The sequence below is a fragment of the Arabidopsis thaliana genome (genome assembly GCF_000001735.4).
Source record: "Arabidopsis thaliana chromosome 1 sequence".
Classification (NCBI taxonomy): domain Eukaryota; kingdom Viridiplantae; phylum Streptophyta; class Magnoliopsida; order Brassicales; family Brassicaceae; genus Arabidopsis; species Arabidopsis thaliana.
In genome coordinates this window covers 10,303,699-10,320,535 of record NC_003070.9, presented here as the reverse complement: position 1 = coordinate 10,320,535, position 16,837 = coordinate 10,303,699, and the positions used below count along the sequence as shown (strand labels likewise).

Below are 16,837 nucleotides of genomic sequence, written 5' to 3'. Positions count from 1 at the left end.
TTGAGTTAAAGAAATTTGAAGCCGCTGCACCATTTTACATGATAGACAGTTTCAGAACATATTATGTGCTAAAAGAAGTTGGAATAATGTGTCAGTAAAATGACACAAAGATGGAACTGTGACAAGAAGTGATACTGAAGTTTACTTTCATATGATGATACGGTCTAAAAGAGACGACAAAAATGATGTTTTGTATTTCTGAAATGATCTGTCTAATCTAGTAATACAGTAGAATCTTTACAAACAAAGAAATTGCTTGATACTAATTCTCTAAAACACAAGCTGAGTACTAGTATGTTTTTGAAGTTGCATAGAGCATTGTGAAGAACATCTAGCACTAGAGATTGCCGTTATAAGAGCGTTTTCTGTATCTCCATCCATTCGTCTTTTGATCAATTTGATGAGATACTCCAAGAAAATCGAATCGAATCGAATGGCAACGTGATTGGTCCTTCTGTGGGAATACCAAACTCTTCTTCAGATATCTTCAAGAGCTCTTGAATAACAGAGTTACTCAGGTAACTTATCGGAAAAGCAAAGCGTACTTGATCCGCAGTGTAAACCACAAAACAGCCCTTCTCTACCGCGGATGAGCTACTAGTAGTAGAATTTGATCTCTGGAATGAGATTCTTTTCCTCCTTAAGGCTGCTCTCTGTTGCCATTTCTTGGCCATCTTCATGAGTTTCTTTGTGTTCATCATTATGTTTAGGGAGAAGTGTTTTTTAGATTGGAAAGCAAAAGAGGCTTGTAAGTTGTCTTGTATAACTCTTTGAATGCAAGTTATGGTTGATGAAGAATCCAATAGGCTTGTTGCATTATATATAAGGAAAAACTATTTTAAGTTAGATAAAATTGGAGCACCTAAACCAGACATAACACATGCTTTTGTCTTTGTTGTATGTGATTAAAAAGGGTTCCAAAGTTAGTAACCACTAACCAACCATGCTGCTCATCAACTTGTGGATTGAAACTTCTGTGGAAAAGGCGTGATCATGTGGATACGATTATGAATCTTTTACAGAAATGCGTAGATACAAAGACATGTGCAAGTGAATGAAAGATGCAGAACTTGTAGGCCCTTTGATGTTCTCAGAGAAGTTAAAACCATAAACCTGAAGAAATTTCAGTAGATTCCTAGTGTCTAGATTAGTTAAGGAATAAATTGGGAATGAAAAAGAAAACTAAAACGTCTAAAACCTTTTTTTCATGAGAATCTAACAAAAGATGTTGCAGAGACTTGCCATTATATTCATCAAGTTATTCATTGTGTTGTACTATATTAGTAGTGTTACTTTGTTGTTCTTATGGTTGCAAAGAACATAGTAAACGCATCTAGATTGAATTTAACATCAATGGAAAGATTCTCATACAGGTTTTTGTCTTTGATTGAAGTTACTGTAAAATTACTAAAGAAGAGTCTGATACAAATAAGAGCAACTCCAAAGACAATAATAACAACTTAGCTTGCTGGAACTTTGATATTCCAGTAATGTAGCTAAACCACGCTTACATGAACTTATCAGTAAGACACAGAAGCATCAGTGGAATGGGATTGAATCAAAAACCTTGCAACTCTTCCTATTGATTATGATATGAAAACAAGAAAGCAAGAAAATTTGCAAATAGTATAGACAGAATTATTCTCAAACCTACGTGTTAAAAGATTGATATCAAACATGTTTTATCTAATATGCTTATATGTAGATTGCATTGAGCACAATCACACAAATTATACCAAAACTGTATTCGGACATACAGTATTACTCTATATCTAAATGATCACACTTTCTGAGCTTTGACTCTGATTACTGCTCTCAGCAGATTCAATGTTCTTTGACATCTGTAGGGAATGTGTTGCTCTTTTTTTTGATGATCTGCTGCTTCTTTCTCGATGAATCTTCATCAGACCGCATTGTCGTATTGCTCGTTTCCAAGACAGAGTTAGTGATACCATTGTAATCGCTTCTTGACCATAAACTGAACATGTTCAAGTTATCAACTTGATCTTGAATAAATGTGTAGCCACGCTGTTCCATTTCTCTATGATAGTTGAGATGATCGTCAAAGCTAACGGTTGCTACCATCTGGTTTAGAGCTAAGCGTGCAGCTATCCTCTGTCTTGTGATGTATTCTCTTCGATGATTAATCTCCCTTTTGTTTTGGATTTTTTCTTGTGCCTTGGCGATCAAGTCTCTCAAATCAGGCTTCTTATTCGTCTTTGTTTCTTGAAGACACTCTTTCGAAGAAGCCGTGATTGTTTCCTCCGGTTTTGTCAACTTTGTTGTTGTTGTAACTGATTTGGTAAGACTCGTCCTGCTAGATTTCGCCTGAAAGATTTAATAAAAGGAAAAAACGTAAGCAAATAGTTCACCCTAAATTAAAAAACAAACGGTTGGAAACTAGGGTTTAAGAAGACCGATATTACCTTAGAAGTTGAGTCCACTTCTTCTTCCAGAGTCTTCTTTTGTCTCTTGATCTTAGGGTTTACTACGGGTAAGAAGGAGAGGTCTGAGAAATCGTTGTAACTAACACGTTTGGTTTTGTATTTCTGATCCTTGGGCAACAAATCGAAAGCACTTGATGTCGTAGCAATCTTCATATCTCTCGACGAACTAAGAAACAAAGGGTTTAAACGCACAAGGAGAAATACGTTCTAGTCTCTGATCACTCCTCTTATTTTTATGGGAAATTGAAACAACAACTTTTATATATGAGTTTCTCTCACTGTAAACTTAAGCCGCCTACTTTGTTTTACTAGATTTGTTAAGAACACACAAGTTAAAGAAAATCAACTCAAATCTAAAACTCTCTTTTGGTTCCCTCAAATCTCTCCATAAAGCTCATAAGGACTATCACATCTCCATAACTCCTTATATGAGAAACTTAAAACCAAAACCTATTTGTTTTAGATAACTCCTAAACAAATATTTAGATAACTCTAAATATCCTAGCTTTTATCTCTTTTCTCAATAATAACTTATTCTTAAGTTATCTTCTTCAAACTTAATCCAACATTATCCCCTTTAAGCTTGAAGTCACATTCAACCACTTCTTGAACACCAATGAGATCTCTCATCTCTTTAAACTTCATTCTCCCAAAGGCCTTTGTTAAGATGTCAGCCTTCTGTTCATTACCAGGAACATGTTTCACTTCCACTTGACCGCTTTCAACTTGTTCCCTTATGAAATGATAACTTCTATGAATATGTTTACTTCGTCCATGGAAAACGGGATTCTTGGTAAGTGCAATGGCGGATTGATTGTCGATTCGAATGAGAGTCTTCTCATATGTTAACCCCGTAACCTCACTAAGCAAATCTTGGAGCCATGTTGCCTGTCTTGTTGCTTTTGTTGCTGCCATAAACTCAGCTTCACATGAAGACATTGCTACAATATCTTGTTTTGGAGAGCACCATGAAACCGGACTTCCTCCAAGGTAGAAAATGTGACCAGATGTGCTTTTCCCATCGTCGGGATCAACGTTATGGCTGCTGTCACTATACCCTATTGGCTTTGGTACCTTTGTTGACGATCGGTTGAACTTCAGGCCGAGAGTGGTGGTGCCTCGTAGATACCTTAGACAATGCCTCATTGCTGCTCTGTGGGATTCCTTCGGTTCTTGCATATAACGGCTCAAAACTCCCACACAAAAACTCAAATCTGGTCTTGTGTGTGGTAGGTAGCGAAGGCAGCCCACGTTTTTCCTGTACCATGTAGCGTCGATCTCTTTCTCGCAATTGTAATCCTGACTCCATTGGCGTGTTCAGCAAGTTACACTTCATCATCATCCCAGCTTCTTCTAAAATTTTCAAAGCATAACGCCTTTGATTCAAAGTTATTCTTCCTTCATGTTGACACACTTCGATTCTGAGATAATACGTCAATTTCCCTAGATCACTCATATCAAACTTCGCGCTCATCTCCCTTTTGAACTCGTCTATGATCGCAACATTAGTTCCTGTAATAAATAGATCGTCAACATAAACTGCCACAACTAGAAGATTCTCACTTACTTCTCTTCGATAGAACGATGGTTCCTTAGAGCATTTTTCAAACTGTAGTTCTTGAAGAATTTGATTTAGCTTGTTATTCCAGGCTCTCGGAGCTTGTCTTAAGCCATACAATGCTTTCTTCAGCTTATAAACTTTTCTTTCATCCCCATTCTCTTGGAATCCGTCTGGTTGTGTTGACATATACGGTTTCTTTTAACTCACCATGTAAGAAAGCTGTCTTAACATCGAGATAGTGATTTTCCCAATTGTTTGACCCTTCAAGGTTTAAAAGAATCCTTATTGTCTCAACTCGAGCCACTGGAGCAAAAACTTCATCGAAATCGATTCTGTATCACTGGACATATCCTTTTGCGATAAGTCGGGTCTTGTACTTGTTAATGCTTCCGTCTGAGTTTCTTTTTAGTTTGAAGACCCATTTTAAGCCAATGGCTTTTGCACCAACCGGAAGTTCAACAAACTCCCATGTCTGATTTTTCTTTGTAGACTAAATCTCATCCTCACAAGCAAGCATCCATTCTCGTGATTCTCTAGCTTCATAAAAATCTCTTGGCTCATTATTCAGACACAACAACAGCCTTTCTCCTTCCTCTTCTGCAAGTAACACGTAGTCCTCAAGATACTTAGGTCTTGAAGTTGGTCTCTCTGATCTTCTCAACACGTTTTCAACTTGAACCGGATTGTTGTTCACATTCTCCATCTCTTCTTCTCGAGTACCTTCATCATTCTGATTTTCTTGCTTTGTATTAATCGCATCATTGTCTATCTCGGTTTGATCTCCGCTTATTTGAACTTCAGAACACACAAGTTAAAAAATTCCTCTCTTTATTAGCTTTAGAAAATCAACTCAAAACTAAAGCTCTCTTTTGGTTCTCTCAAATCTCTCTCACAAAACTCATAAGGACTATCACATCTCGATAACTCCTTATATAAGAAACTTAAAACCAAAACCTAATTGTTTAGATAACTCATAACTCCTAAACAAAAATTTTCTTAGATAACTCCTAAATATCCTATCTTTTATCTCTTTTTTCAATAATAATTTATTCCTTAAGTTATTTTCTTCAAACTTAATCCAACATACTTAGAGCACGTCCAACGTACAGTAGAAACTCTATAAATTAATAATGTTGGGACCATGCAATTTTATTAATTTATAGTGATATTAATTTATCCTATAAATTAATAAATTTATCGTATAAGTTAATAAATATTAATTTATAGATATATTTACGTAAATACAATACTATATTCTTTTAAAAATGTTATTAATTTAATTTTCTATATGTTTTGTTGTTTGCATATATACTTATGTTAGATTTTTATTTTTCTTTGACTTTTTTAATTTATTTTTCGGCAAGATATTGTGTCTGTATATCTACGACATTAACGTGAACGTAAACATGAAGCTTAATCCAATTTCTCTTTACACAAATCTTAGCAATGCTTTCTCAAATAAAAGATTTTACAAAATCAACTATGACGGATCAAATATGCAAATAGTTATGTGAGTACAACAAAGATCATACTAGTTGTATTTTTAAAAAGTTGTAATTGTAACTTGAACAAAAATTTCATATAAAAATGAGTCTTAAAATATAAACTTAAGATCTATGATTATTAATTTATAATATTATTGGGACTATAATTTTACATAGGGATTTCAAAAAAATTATTATCTTATTATCTTATCGATTTTGGTTAATTTTTACATTGGCCCGACTTGGGACCGACAAAATTTATTAATTTATCGTGTTTATTAATTTATCGAGTATTAATTTATAGAGTTTCTACTATATAGGGTTCATATAGTTTCTGGAAAAAAAAAAAATTAATATTTTACTTTTATATCCAAAAAACAAAAAAACTAACGTATAGAAATTGTATAAACGATCCTAAAATTAGGAATTTTAGAGATTCTCTCATATCTATCTTAATTTTTAAATATTTTTATTTTTTTAATTGTATGAGTTTCTACTAAAAATCTACCGCCTTGGTGTTAAAGCCACTTAGACTACATGGGTTTTGACCCAAATAGTTAATTAATCTGATATGGGTTTTGCGATAAACTCCTCACTCTAGAAAGTAGTCTCACAATTTTATTTATTTAATGTTGTTAAATTTGATAGGAAAAATGGGCCTAATGGGCTTTTATATCTTTTTTCAATAATAATTTATTCCTTAAGTTATCTTCTTCAAGTTTAATCCAACATACTTAAGCCACTTAGACTATATGGGTTTTGACCCAAATAGTTAATTAATCTGATATGGGCTTTGCGATAAACTTAGTCTCACAATTTTATTTATTTGTGTTGTTAAATTTGACAGGAAAAGTAGGCCTAATGGACCTTATCGAGTTTTCTTCATGAGCTTAGCTGTTTTGCTCCATAAAAAACGACGCCGTTTCCTGTGCGAACTGAGAAATATTTCTTCCTCAAGTCGCTTTATGTCGGTGACCGACGGCGGGTTAAGTTTAGTGAATAAACAAACAATCTTCGTAAACCAAAATTGATAATTTTTAAATTTTGGTGTGAAATCAGATCCAAATTCTGGTATTTTAACACCGTAACTATGCTGAGTAACTAGTACGATTGCTGCTCACTCACCACTTGCTCCTGCGATATAAAAACTTTGCAATCTAGTAGGATCATTGTATCTTACTCTCTCTGGTTCTTTCTACTAGATCCGGATCTGGAACTTTCTCTACTCTCTGCTCATAAAGTTTCATTCTTTGGGGAGATCTGAGGCAACCCTTTTTCTCTGGTGAGTATCTCTCTCTCTTTCTTTTGATGTTCTTGCTTCTGGGTATCTCTACAAATGCAAGATTCGGATATGTACATGAGCTTTTCTTGTTCCTTTTACTTCTTAAACTCTCTTTGCTCTTAATTTTGTTTTAAACTACTGTGATTTTAGTTTTCCTAATGTTCGATTTGTTCGTTAAACGTGTAAATCAAGTGTGATTGTGGTATATGATCTTGCGGACTTGGTTTAGTTTCTGTTTTTCTAGATCTGCAATTATTTGCTTAAACTTAGACATTGGACTTAATCCGTCAAAACCATACCTTTTTGATTGATACTCTTACTGGTCACTAATGCCATTGTACTTTGTTGTTGCAGGTGCATGTGACTAGGGATTGTGCCGTGGGTTTAGGATCATGGCAATGGGGAAGTATTCTCGTGTAGACGGGAAGAAGTCATCGGGATATGGCTTAACCATTACCATCGTTTTAATTGTTTCTCTATGTTTGGTTGGGGCGTGGATGTTCATGTCTTCATGGTCTGCTCCAACTGAGTCTATTGACTTCTCTGCAAACGAGAGGACAAAAGATGTAGATACTACTAAGAGTGATTTCAAAAGTGAAGAGGTTGATCGAGGTTCCAAGAGTTTTCCGGATGAAAAGAATGAGGAGACGGAGGTTGTGACAGAGACCAACGAAGAGAAGACTGATCCTGAGAAATCTGGTGAGGAGAACTCTGGTGAGAAAACGGAGTCGGCTGAGGAAAGAAAGGAGTTTGATGACAAAAATGGTGATGGGGATAGAAAAAATGGAGACGGTGAGAAAGACACGGAATCAGAAAGTGATGAAACCAAGCAAAAAGAGAAAACACAACTGGAAGAGAGCTCAGAAGAAAACAAATCTGAGGATAGTAATGGAACCGAAGAGAATGCTGGTGAATCTGAAGAAAACACCGAGAAGAAGTCAGAAGAAAACGCTGGTGAAACTGAAGAGAGCACTGAGAAGAGTAAGGATGTTTTCCCAGCTGGTGACCAGGCTGAAATCACAAAGGAGTCAAGCACTGGAAGTGGGGCTTGGTCTACCCAATTGGTGGAATCCCAGAACGAGAAGAAAGCACAAGTGTCCTCAATTAAATGGAAAGTCTGCAATGTGACAGCTGGACCAGACTACATCCCTTGCCTTGACAATTGGCAAGCTATCAGAAAGCTTCATTCGACAAAGCATTATGAACATCGTGAGAGGCATTGTCCCGAGGAGTCTCCACGCTGCCTTGTTTCTCTTCCCGAAGGGTATAAGCGATCCATCAAGTGGCCTAAGAGCAGAGAAAAGGTAAAAATTCAATATGCATATAAGGAAGACAAAAACCTCCTTATCCTCCTTTATATTATTTGTGAATGATATCAATTTATTATTCTGTTTTCTGTTGCCACAGATCTGGTACACCAATATTCCACACACCAAGCTTGCAGAAGTCAAGGGACATCAAAACTGGGTGAAGATGAGTGGTGAATACTTAACATTCCCTGGTGGAGGTACTCAATTCAAGAATGGTGCTCTTCACTACATTGATTTCCTCCAAGAGGTACAACTTATTATTGATTGATCTTTCATGCAACGTTTACACAACTTTCTCATTTGACTATTGACGTTATTATTATATACTTTTGCAGTCATATCCTGATATTGCTTGGGGAAATAGGACTCGTGTTATATTGGATGTTGGGTGTGGGGTTGCTAGCTTTGGGGGATATCTTTTTGACAGAGATGTACTCGCTTTGTCATTTGCACCCAAAGACGAACACGAGGCACAGGTGCAATTTGCTCTGGAACGTGGTATTCCTGCAATGTCAAATGTTATGGGAACCAAGAGATTACCTTTTCCAGGATCTGTTTTTGACCTTATCCATTGTGCTCGTTGTAGAGTTCCTTGGCATATCGAAGGTAAAAAGTTTTTCATATTGGTTGTGTAATTCTGTCTTTATTTTTTGTTTCATTGAAATAACCTCTTTTTGGTCGTCTGAATTGAAGGTGGTAAACTACTTTTGGAGTTGAACCGTGCATTGAGGCCGGGTGGTTTCTTTGTCTGGTCAGCGACTCCAGTCTATAGGAAGACTGAGGAAGATGTTGGCATATGGAAAGGTTGAGAAATTTATTCTCTTTTCTTTGGCCATGGATAAGGCTGGGCAATTTATTTTTAACTAACTTGTGAGATGGTGTTCTCTGTTTATAGCTATGTCGAAGCTAACAAAGGCAATGTGCTGGGAACTGATGACGATTAAGAAAGATGAACTGAATGAAGTTGGTGCTGCCATTTACCAGAAGCCAATGTCGAATAAATGCTACAATGAAAGATCTCAAAATGAGCCACCTCTCTGCAAAGACTCTGATGATCAAAATGCCGCCTGGTAGTTTATCTATTTCCCTTCTTACATCAATTGACAATTGAATAGTAATCCAATGCAGTTCTGTTGCTAACATTTTTGGTTTGATGCAGGAATGTTCCACTTGAGGCATGTATTCACAAAGTAACAGAAGATTCATCAAAACGCGGAGCAGTTTGGCCTGAAAGTTGGCCGGAAAGAGTGGAGACGGTTCCTCAGTGGTTAGATTCTCAGGAAGGAGTATATGGAAAACCTGCACAAGAGGATTTCACAGCAGACCATGAACGCTGGAAGACTATTGTTTCAAAGTCATACCTCAACGGTATGGGAATCGATTGGTCTTATGTTAGAAATGTGATGGACATGAGAGCAGTCTATGGAGGGTAAGCAAAAGCTTATACTATCTTACATCAAAACAAAATTGGCTCTCTTGATTCGTTTTTAATGATATCTCTTTTTGGTTTTCAGTTTTGCTGCTGCATTGAAGGATCTGAAACTGTGGGTGATGAATGTAGTTCCTATCGACTCACCTGATACCCTTCCGATTATATACGAACGTGGTTTGTTTGGAATCTATCATGATTGGTGTGAATCATTCAGCACTTACCCTCGGACTTACGACCTCCTTCACGCTGATCATCTTTTCTCTTCACTGAAAAAGAGGTATATACACGTTTATTCATCTCCTTTGTCTCTATCTCTATATTCTTGATTGCAAACTTTGATGTCTATGTATACACAAATTCTCTCTAGGTGCAACTTGGTGGGCGTGATGGCTGAAGTAGACCGGATTCTTAGACCACAAGGAACTTTCATAGTAAGAGATGACATGGAAACGATAGGAGAAATTGAGAAGATGGTGAAATCGATGAAATGGAATGTAAGAATGACACATTCCAAAGATGGAGAAGGATTGCTCTCTGTTCAGAAGTCATGGTGGCGTCCTACAGAGGCCGAGACCATTCAGTCGGCAATAGCTTGAGATCAAGGAAACGAAGAAGAGTGTGGGTTAATATAGTCGACAGTTGTTCCTTTTACGATCCAATTGATTGTTTCTTACATGTATTAGTCGAATATTTGTATCCCTTTTTTGCATTGAAGAAAGTTGTATACAAGACAAAAGTGTAATCTTATCGTATAATGAGCTTTTGCTTTGGTCCTAAACAACACACATAGAATCCTTATTCTTCTTATTCAAGCAAGCATTTCCTCTGTGTAAGAAGTGCTGCAATCTTCCTCTGTCAAAGCCTTTTACGATCCAACAATTGTGTTCAAAGTCATTTGATTTTGGTCCAACAACAGTCCTTATATTCCAATTCTGTCAATCTTTGTTATCAAGAATCAAGCTCAACAAGTGATGAGAGATACTGAAACTGAAAGGCAAGGGGAAAGGAGACAATGGTTGATATGAAGCATAGAGAAGAGACACTAATGTGACAGATTTTGGAAAACTCCAGCTAGGGAGTAAAGGTCCTCAAAGACCAACACATCAAACCATAAGCATTGTGTATTTCATTTGCTCAAACTTAATTGTCACATGTAAATTTCGGGTCCAAACAAAAGAGTATAGATTCCGGACAGTGAAGTTAACTTATATACCAACAAGGTTCAAAAGGGTAATAACTCTGTCATCATCTTTTAATATCAGTGGAACAATAATCATTACACGTCACAGAAAAATTACATAAGAATTCATGATACAGATAGGAGTAACTCCAGATAGTCCAATAAGCACTTGGGCGGACTCTGACAATCCAGTAAATACCAATGTAAATCCCATTGAAGTCCAAGCAATGCTCTTCACTTTCTGAAGTAACCACGCTTACATGAACTTGACAATAAAACACAGAAGCATCAGTAGATTGGGATTGAGTCAAAGAGTCTTCATAAGATCAAACTAAAGTCAAACACAGAGGATGCTATTACAAAAAGATTTGGAATGTAACCACCAAACAAGATGGAATATAAACAAAACGAAAACAACATTGATATTGAAAAATAGGATGTAACCAGGTATTAAAAGTAACAGGTAGCTTATGTGATAAGCTAACAGTGTCGCAAAGCCTGAAATCACTTTCTGCCTAAGAAAAACGAAATGTCCAAACACAATTATCAAACTTTGGACATCAGATACCATAGGCAAATCGTCAACAATAACACAAACAATAATTCCAAAAAAGAAAAACTGCAATCTCAGCCGAAAGATGGTGATCTAGTGATTATAATAATCATTGTATAATCATTGAATTTGACATAATTTCATCACTGATTGCAGACAACTAACAAAAGGGTATTGAAAACAACAATAAAACAGAGGTCAGATGGTAGTGCATGTCAATTGTATCAACACTGTGTTTCAGATTTGCAGACGTATGGAATTATATCCTCATCCCTCCCTTTCAAAAATCAAAACTTTGAATCAAAATCCACAAAACTGAAGAAGAATTAGGATCAGAAAATATGGCAGATCAATCACGAAGATCAGACTGGGTGTCACAAAACATTATTGCCATTTCGTCATATCCATTCACAAACATTATAAAACAATCTAAGAAAAGATTCGAAGAATCAGACAGAGATAGTCAATCACCATGTTACAACCATCGTAATGGATGCAGATTAAGCCTGGGGCGACAATTCCTTATCATCACTTTCCTCAATCTGAGCTAACGAAGAAACATAGACACAAAACAACACCTACTTACACAACAACTAGAGTATCGAGAGCGTTAGGGTTTATATAGAAGCAGAAAACATGTGGATAGACACACAAAACCCCTAAACGCTAACATGACATGACTCGAAGATAATCACTAGTTTTGAAAGTTTAGGACTCTCTCGAGTCTCCTATGAGATTGTCAGCGACGGCTTTATATAAGAGGCAGTTCACAGGTAGCTAATAAGGGTTTTCGGTTCAGTTCGGTTTACATTTAATTAAACCGGTATTCCAAAAATTTCTCTAGGTTTAAGGTTTTTTTACATCTCTGAGAACATGAGAGGACCCGCATCTTTTCTTTCACCTTCAAATGTCTTTGTAACATTGATTTAATACCCCCACATGGTCATGTTTCTTCTCACCATGTTAATGGTTTCTAATCCACAAATTGATTTAGCAGATATGATTGATTACTAGTTTGGGACCTCTTTAGACAAGAACTACAAGAGCATGTGTTTCTGTCTTCTTTGGTTGCTCTTAATTATATCTAAAACTCTAATACTTTCTCTTTATATATAAAATGCAACAAAGCTTAGAGCATTCTTCATCATTCACCACTTTCATTACTTCAGAGATTTATACTACAACACAACTTACAATCCCTTTTTTGTTTGCTCTCTTTCTATTAGTAAAGATGATCAACACTAAGAAACTACTCAAGATGGCCAAGAAATGGCAACAAAGAGCTGCCCTCAAGAGGAAAAGAATCTCATTCCAAAGATCAACTACTACTACTACTACTACTACTACTACTACTAGCAGCTCAACTGCTGTGGAGAAGGGCTGTTTCGTGGTTTACACGGTTGATAAAATCCGCTTTGCTTTTCCGTTAAGTTACTTGAACAACTCTGTTTTCGAAGAGCTCTTGAAGATATCTGAAGAAGAGTTCGGCCTCAGGGCGGGTGGACCAATCACGTTGCCGTTCGACTCGGTTTTCTTGGAGTATCTCATCAAATTTATCGAACGAAGAATGGATGGAGATACAGAAAAAGCTCTTTTAATGTCAATCTCTAGTGCTAGATGCTCTATGCAACCACAAGAACAACAGAGTGGTTATACCCAACAATTACTTGTATTTTAGAGAATTAGAGTGTAGACATTTTTTCCTCTGTAAAAAATTATACTGTATTAGATAGACAGATCATTTCAAAAATACAAACTACTATATATTTGTCTCTCTCTCACTCGTTTAGATTGTCTCATCTAAATTTAACTTCAATGTCACATGTTCTCGCAGTTTCAGCCTAAGGTCTTAAGAACAATCTTTGACCCATTTCACTAAAACATATCTCCTTCTTTGAAGACATATATACTCTGATACTATCTTTCAAGAAAAATGATGCAGCGGGAGTAAAACGCCTTTCACTACGAATTACCTTACATCAAGTTTCTCATAGACTACACAAGAACATATGAAATTTTACCAGAAATTGTAGCTGTATTTTATGGACCTACATGCTCTTCATCCTTGCTTCATCAGCACATGCCTTTCTTTTGTATCTAATTGATCATTACTTCTAACCACATTTGTTGTCCTTGATTTCACCAAAAGATTTGTTGTCCCCTGAGTAATAAGTACTTCATCTATTATCTTTGTGACAAACATTTGATTTAGCCGATGGACCCCTTATGCTAACAAACAAATCTGTACAGATGCAAGAGTTTGGTAATTTTTGGCTTCTCTTGTAATGTATAAGTTCTCATTATGTATATACTGTAACAGCAGCCTCTTGCATTCTCCATCAATATAATAGTACCTAAATCTTGTCATATAAAGGTTCATAAAGTATTCATACCCACATGAAGAAGTTGTATAGTCCACAAGTTGATTTGCAGACATAGTTTATTAATAAGTTGAGACCCTTAGGAACCGTTGAAGTTTCTGCAGGTTAAGAGATTTTACTTCCCTGGGAACATCAAAGGGTTTTAATTGAATATTGAATGCCTTTGTATCAGCTAAATCGTGACATATGAACGTTCTTATTACAAGATTCATACTCACATGGTCATGTCTTCTCAGTTCTCACCATGTATGTTTTAATCCACAAGTTGATTTGAAATAAGATTGATTGCTAACTTGGGACCCTTATGATCACTAACAAGAAACCTGGCATGTGTTTCTGTCTGGCTTGGTTGCTCTAAAACAATAATAGTTTCTCCTTATATATAATGAAACAAGCCTGTGGGAATCTTCACCAATCATAACTTGCATTCAAAGAGTTCTACAACACAAGTTAAAATCTCCTTCTGCTTTCGGATCTACAAAATATTTTCCTGAAAAGAATGATGAACACAAAAAAGCTAATCAAGATGGCCAAGAAGTGGCAACAAAGAGCAGCCCTCCACAGGAAAAGGATCTCATTTCAAAGATCAAGTAGTGCTACTAGCTCAACCGCTGCAGAGAAGGGTTGTTTTGTGGTTTACACGACAGACAGCACACGCTTTGCTTTTCCGCTAAGTTACCTGAGTAACTCTGTTTTCCAAGAACTCTTGAAGATCTCTGAAGAAGAGTTTGGCCTCCCAACTGGTGGACCTATCACATCGCCATTCGATTCAGTTTTCTTGGAGTATCTCATCAAATTGGTCCAAAGACGAATGGATGCAGACACAGAAAAGGCTTTGTTAATGTCAATCTCTAGTGCTAGATGTTCTTCCCAATGCTCTTTGAAACTACAAGAACGTAGTACTCAACAATTGCTTGTATTTTAGAGAATTCGTGTGTAGCAGTTTTTGTGTTTGTAAAGATTCTACTTTATTAGATTAGACAGAATATTTCAGAAATACAAACTATTCTTTATGTCTATCTTTTAGACTGCCTCATCAAAGTCAACTTTCATTGTACACAGAGAAAAATGAGATAACTTCAACTTCTTGACATGTTGTGAAGGTTCTATAACTGTTATGCTCTGCAACTCTCAGTCATAAAAAATGGTGCCTTAACTTTCATTCGTCATTTTTTCCTTATGAATCTCTTAAAAGTAATAAAAACAAGAGATGTTTTTATGATCCAAGCTTAATCTATCTCAAGGAAATGTGAAAGTTTAGCAGGAATAGTTGACTCACTGTCTTTTTCTTTGCCAGAAAATCTAAGGACCTACATGCTCTTCATCTTTGCTCCACCAGCACATGCCTTTCTTTGTATCTCTCTATCGGATCATTAATTTCAACCAGATTTGTTGTCCCCTGAATAAGTACTTGATCCATTATATTTGTGACTCACATTTGATTCAGCTGATGGACCACTAACCAACCTGAGACCTTGAGTTTGACATTTTTTTGGCTTCTATTGCATATACATAATATAATGTAACAACAGCCTCTTGCATTCTTCTTCATCAATCTAAGTACCTAACTCTTGTCATATAAACGTCCATATAGGGTTCATACCCACATGATCATGTCTTCTCACCATAAGTTGTATAGTCCACAAGTTGATTAGCTGACATAATTGATTACCAACTTGGGACCCTTACAGAGTAGAAACATAAGCATGTGTTGTGTCGGGTTAGATTGCTCAGGAGCTTGTCTAAACCTAATAGTTTCTCCTTCTATATAATGAAACAAGCTTATTGGTACTCTTCATCAACCATAACTTTCATTCAAAGAGCTTTTCAAACAGAACTCACATATCTTTTCTCTTTCTTTCTCCACACTTTGCTTTCCAATCTCAAGCTTTAACTCTCCCTGAAAATGATGATAAACGCAAAGAAGCTTATGAAGATGGCTAAGAAATGGCAACAAAGAGCAGCCCTCCACAGGAAAAGAATCTCATTTCAGAGATCAAGTGTCTTTACTAGCAGCTCTTCTACTGTAGAAAAGGGTTGTTTCGTGGTTTACACGGCGGATAAAATCCGCTTTGCTTTTCCAATAAGTTATCTGAGCAACTCTGTTGTCCAGGAGCTATTGAAAATATCTGAAGAAGATTTCGGTCTCCCAACGGAAGGACCAATCACATTACCATTCGATTCGGCCTTTTTAGAGTATCTCGTCAAACTGATCCAAAGACGAATGGATGAAGATACAGAAAAGGCTTTGTTATTGTCAATCTCAAGTGCTAGATGCTCTTTTCAACCACAAGAACAACAATGTAGTACTACGCAACAGTTGCTTGTATTTTAGAGTTTAGCAAATTTCTGTAAAGTTTATAGTGGATTAGATAGACAGATCATTTCAGAAATACAAACTATTCTTATTTTGTCTCTCATTTAAGTTGTTTCACAAAAATTCAAAATTCACTAACTTCATATATTCCATTATTGAGAGTAATTGAAAACTCTTATATATATCTTGAACTTTATACATTTACTATTTACTACATGTATGGTTTCAGCATGTAAGAAATAGAAAGAAGAAAAATTTGTTACTGATTCTTTCCAAAATTGAAGAATCTGGTAAGCAGCTTCCGGCTGTGGATGAATAACTGGAGTCTTAACAAAAGTCATGCTTAAGAAAAAATTGAACAATCTGATCAACATCTCTAGTGAACAGCTTGACTTGAAATCCAAAGAAATGGGAAAAGTCCAAAACCTGATTGATGAACAGAGGAAAGTACTTTGTGACATGTATAAGCAGCAGACAGCTAATGCATGTATCAACGATACTTCTAGCATCTTTGTAACATGTAAGTTGTAAGTCGTTACAAAATTTAATGACACTGAACCCTTACGTTACGTACGCACCAAAATTATTTGATCAACAAAATATTAACTAGTGGACTATAGAGATAACTTCAACATCAGTTAATGTGACGGTTTCTTCCAACTGTTTTTCTCTGAAACCAAAAAATTTCATTCACCGCATTTCATAAATTTTCCCTATAAAACAGAAGTATGGTTAAATCGATGATTTTTCTTCTGGCCAGAAAATCTAAGGACCTACATGCTCTTCATCTTGGCTTCACCAGCTCATGTCTTTCCTTGTCTGATGCAAATTGTATCCATCTATATCAGTGACCATTAATTCTAACCACTTTTTTTGGTCCTTGACTTCAC

At 36.1% G+C, this 16,837-nt stretch overlaps 8 protein-coding genes, 5 non-coding genes and 1 pseudogene across 17 annotated transcripts; 4 read left to right on the top strand and 10 right to left on the bottom strand.

Annotated features, from left to right (window-relative positions):
- Positions 1-133: 133 nt before the first annotated feature.
- AT1G29490 (SAUR-like auxin-responsive protein family) lies at positions 134-804 on the bottom strand. The gene has a single exon (NM_102689.2). The coding sequence runs from the start codon at positions 699-701 to the stop codon at positions 393-395; it is 309 nt and encodes a 102-aa protein (NP_564331.1). The 5' UTR covers positions 702-804; the 3' UTR covers positions 134-392.
- Positions 805-1,824: 1,020 nt separating this feature from the next.
- Positions 1,825-2,600, bottom strand: AT1G29480 (uncharacterized protein; the record flags this gene model as incomplete). Its single annotated transcript, NM_102688.1, has 2 exons — positions 1,825-2,328; positions 2,427-2,600. 2 exons carry the CDS (start codon positions 2,598-2,600, stop codon positions 1,825-1,827), a joined length of 678 nt encoding a protein of 225 aa, NP_174241.1.
- A 407-nt stretch (positions 2,601-3,007) lies between these two features.
- On the bottom strand, positions 3,008-4,702 carry AT1G29475 (annotated as a pseudogene; the record flags this gene model as incomplete). The annotated part of the gene is made up of 1 exon: positions 3,008-4,702.
- A 1,686-nt stretch (positions 4,703-6,388) lies between these two features.
- AT1G29470 (S-adenosyl-L-methionine-dependent methyltransferases superfamily protein) lies at positions 6,389-10,405 on the top strand. Of its 2 annotated transcripts, none has more exons than NM_102687.4 (9): positions 6,389-6,774; positions 7,129-8,078; positions 8,182-8,331; positions 8,420-8,690; positions 8,778-8,888; positions 8,980-9,154; positions 9,244-9,513; positions 9,599-9,793; positions 9,884-10,405. In NM_102687.4, the coding sequence occupies exons 2-9, from the start codon at positions 7,167-7,169 to the stop codon at positions 10,110-10,112; spliced, it is 2,313 nt and encodes a 770-aa protein (NP_174240.2). In that variant the 5' UTR covers positions 6,389-6,774; positions 7,129-7,166; the 3' UTR covers positions 10,113-10,405. The 2 variants fall into 2 exon arrangements, with proteins under 2 accessions (NP_174240.2, NP_001031109.1); NM_001036032.1 differs by lacking the exon at positions 6,389-6,774 and adding an exon at positions 6,781-6,845 and having other exon boundaries at positions 9,884-10,291.
- A 234-nt stretch (positions 10,406-10,639) lies between these two features.
- AT1G29465 (uncharacterized protein) lies at positions 10,640-12,016 on the bottom strand. Its single transcript, NM_001123907.2, has 2 exons — positions 11,721-12,016; positions 10,640-10,961 (listed from the first exon to the last, which is right to left on the bottom strand). The coding sequence occupies exon 2, from the start codon at positions 10,908-10,910 to the stop codon at positions 10,800-10,802; it is 111 nt and encodes a 36-aa protein (NP_001117379.1). The 5' UTR covers positions 10,911-10,961; positions 11,721-12,016; the 3' UTR covers positions 10,640-10,799.
- Positions 11,132-11,271, bottom strand: AT1G06283. Its single transcript, NR_139054.1, has one exon. It is a non-coding gene; the product is annotated as an other RNA (small nucleolar RNA).
- Positions 11,316-11,405, bottom strand: AT1G06277. Its single transcript, NR_139053.1, has one exon. It is a non-coding gene; the product is annotated as an other RNA (small nucleolar RNA).
- On the bottom strand, positions 11,444-11,525 carry AT1G06273. Its single transcript, NR_139052.1, has one exon. It is a non-coding gene; the product is annotated as an other RNA (small nucleolar RNA).
- Positions 11,579-11,655, bottom strand: AT1G06267. Its single transcript, NR_139051.1, has one exon. It is a non-coding gene; the product is annotated as an other RNA (small nucleolar RNA).
- Positions 11,696-11,785, bottom strand: AT1G06263. Its single transcript, NR_139047.1, has one exon. It is a non-coding gene; the product is annotated as an other RNA (small nucleolar RNA).
- A 273-nt stretch (positions 12,017-12,289) lies between the features above and the next one.
- AT1G29460 (SAUR-like auxin-responsive protein family) lies at positions 12,290-13,184 on the top strand. 2 transcript variants are annotated; one of them, NM_001332860.1, is made up of 1 exon: positions 12,290-13,184. In NM_001332860.1, the coding sequence occupies exon 1, from the start codon at positions 12,367-12,369 to the stop codon at positions 12,925-12,927; it is 561 nt and encodes a 186-aa protein (NP_001320397.1). In that variant the 5' UTR covers positions 12,290-12,366; the 3' UTR covers positions 12,928-13,184. The 2 variants fall into 2 exon arrangements, with proteins under 2 accessions (NP_001320397.1, NP_564330.1); NM_102686.3 differs by having other exon boundaries at positions 12,373-13,081.
- Positions 13,185-13,940: 756 nt separating this feature from the next.
- On the top strand, positions 13,941-14,983 carry AT1G29450 (SAUR-like auxin-responsive protein family). Of its 2 annotated transcripts, NM_001332859.1 has the most exons (2): positions 13,941-14,777; positions 14,928-14,983. In NM_001332859.1, exon 1 carries the CDS (start codon positions 14,130-14,132, stop codon positions 14,553-14,555), a length of 426 nt encoding a protein of 141 aa, NP_001319107.1. In that variant the 5' UTR covers positions 13,941-14,129; the 3' UTR covers positions 14,556-14,777; positions 14,928-14,983. The 2 variants fall into 2 exon arrangements, with proteins under 2 accessions (NP_001319107.1, NP_564329.1); NM_102685.3 differs by lacking the exon at positions 14,928-14,983 and having other exon boundaries at positions 13,949-14,782.
- On the bottom strand, positions 14,952-16,646 carry AT1G29435 (uncharacterized protein; the record flags this gene model as incomplete). The annotated part of the gene is made up of 8 exons (NM_001332858.1): positions 14,952-15,029; positions 15,067-15,129; positions 15,303-15,394; positions 15,440-15,530; positions 15,684-15,746; positions 16,211-16,273; positions 16,575-16,617; positions 16,642-16,646. The coding sequence occupies 8 exons, from the start codon at positions 16,644-16,646 to the stop codon at positions 14,952-14,954; spliced, it is 498 nt and encodes a 165-aa protein (NP_001322350.1).
- Positions 15,428-16,029, top strand: SAUR63 (SAUR-like auxin-responsive protein family). The gene has a single exon (NM_102684.2). The coding sequence runs from the start codon at positions 15,540-15,542 to the stop codon at positions 15,963-15,965; it is 426 nt and encodes a 141-aa protein (NP_174237.2). The 5' UTR covers positions 15,428-15,539; the 3' UTR covers positions 15,966-16,029.
- Positions 16,647-16,837: the final 191 nt, after the last annotated feature.

Excerpts from the sequence above, each read along its gene's own strand:
- AT1G29490 (NM_102689.2), bottom strand. The coding sequence starts at position 701 with ATGATGAACACAAAGAAACTCATGAAGATGGCCAAGAAATGGCAACAG.
- AT1G29470 (NM_102687.4), top strand. The coding sequence starts at position 7,167 with ATGGCAATGGGGAAGTATTCTCGTGTAGACGGGAAGAAGTCATCGGGA. Across the intron at positions 8,691-8,777 it reads AGTTCCTTGGCATATCGAAG|GTGGTAAACTACTTTTGGAG; the intron begins GTAAAAAGTTTT and ends TCTGAATTGAAG. Across the intron at positions 8,889-8,979 it reads AGATGTTGGCATATGGAAAG|CTATGTCGAAGCTAACAAAG; the intron begins GTTGAGAAATTT and ends CTCTGTTTATAG.
- AT1G29465 (NM_001123907.2), bottom strand. The coding sequence starts at position 10,910 with ATGGGATTTACATTGGTATTTACTGGATTGTCAGAGTCCGCCCAAGTG.
- AT1G29460 (NM_001332860.1), top strand. The coding sequence starts at position 12,367 with ATGCAACAAAGCTTAGAGCATTCTTCATCATTCACCACTTTCATTACT.
- AT1G29450 (NM_001332859.1), top strand. The coding sequence starts at position 14,130 with ATGATGAACACAAAAAAGCTAATCAAGATGGCCAAGAAGTGGCAACAA.
- SAUR63 (NM_102684.2), top strand. The coding sequence starts at position 15,540 with ATGATAAACGCAAAGAAGCTTATGAAGATGGCTAAGAAATGGCAACAA.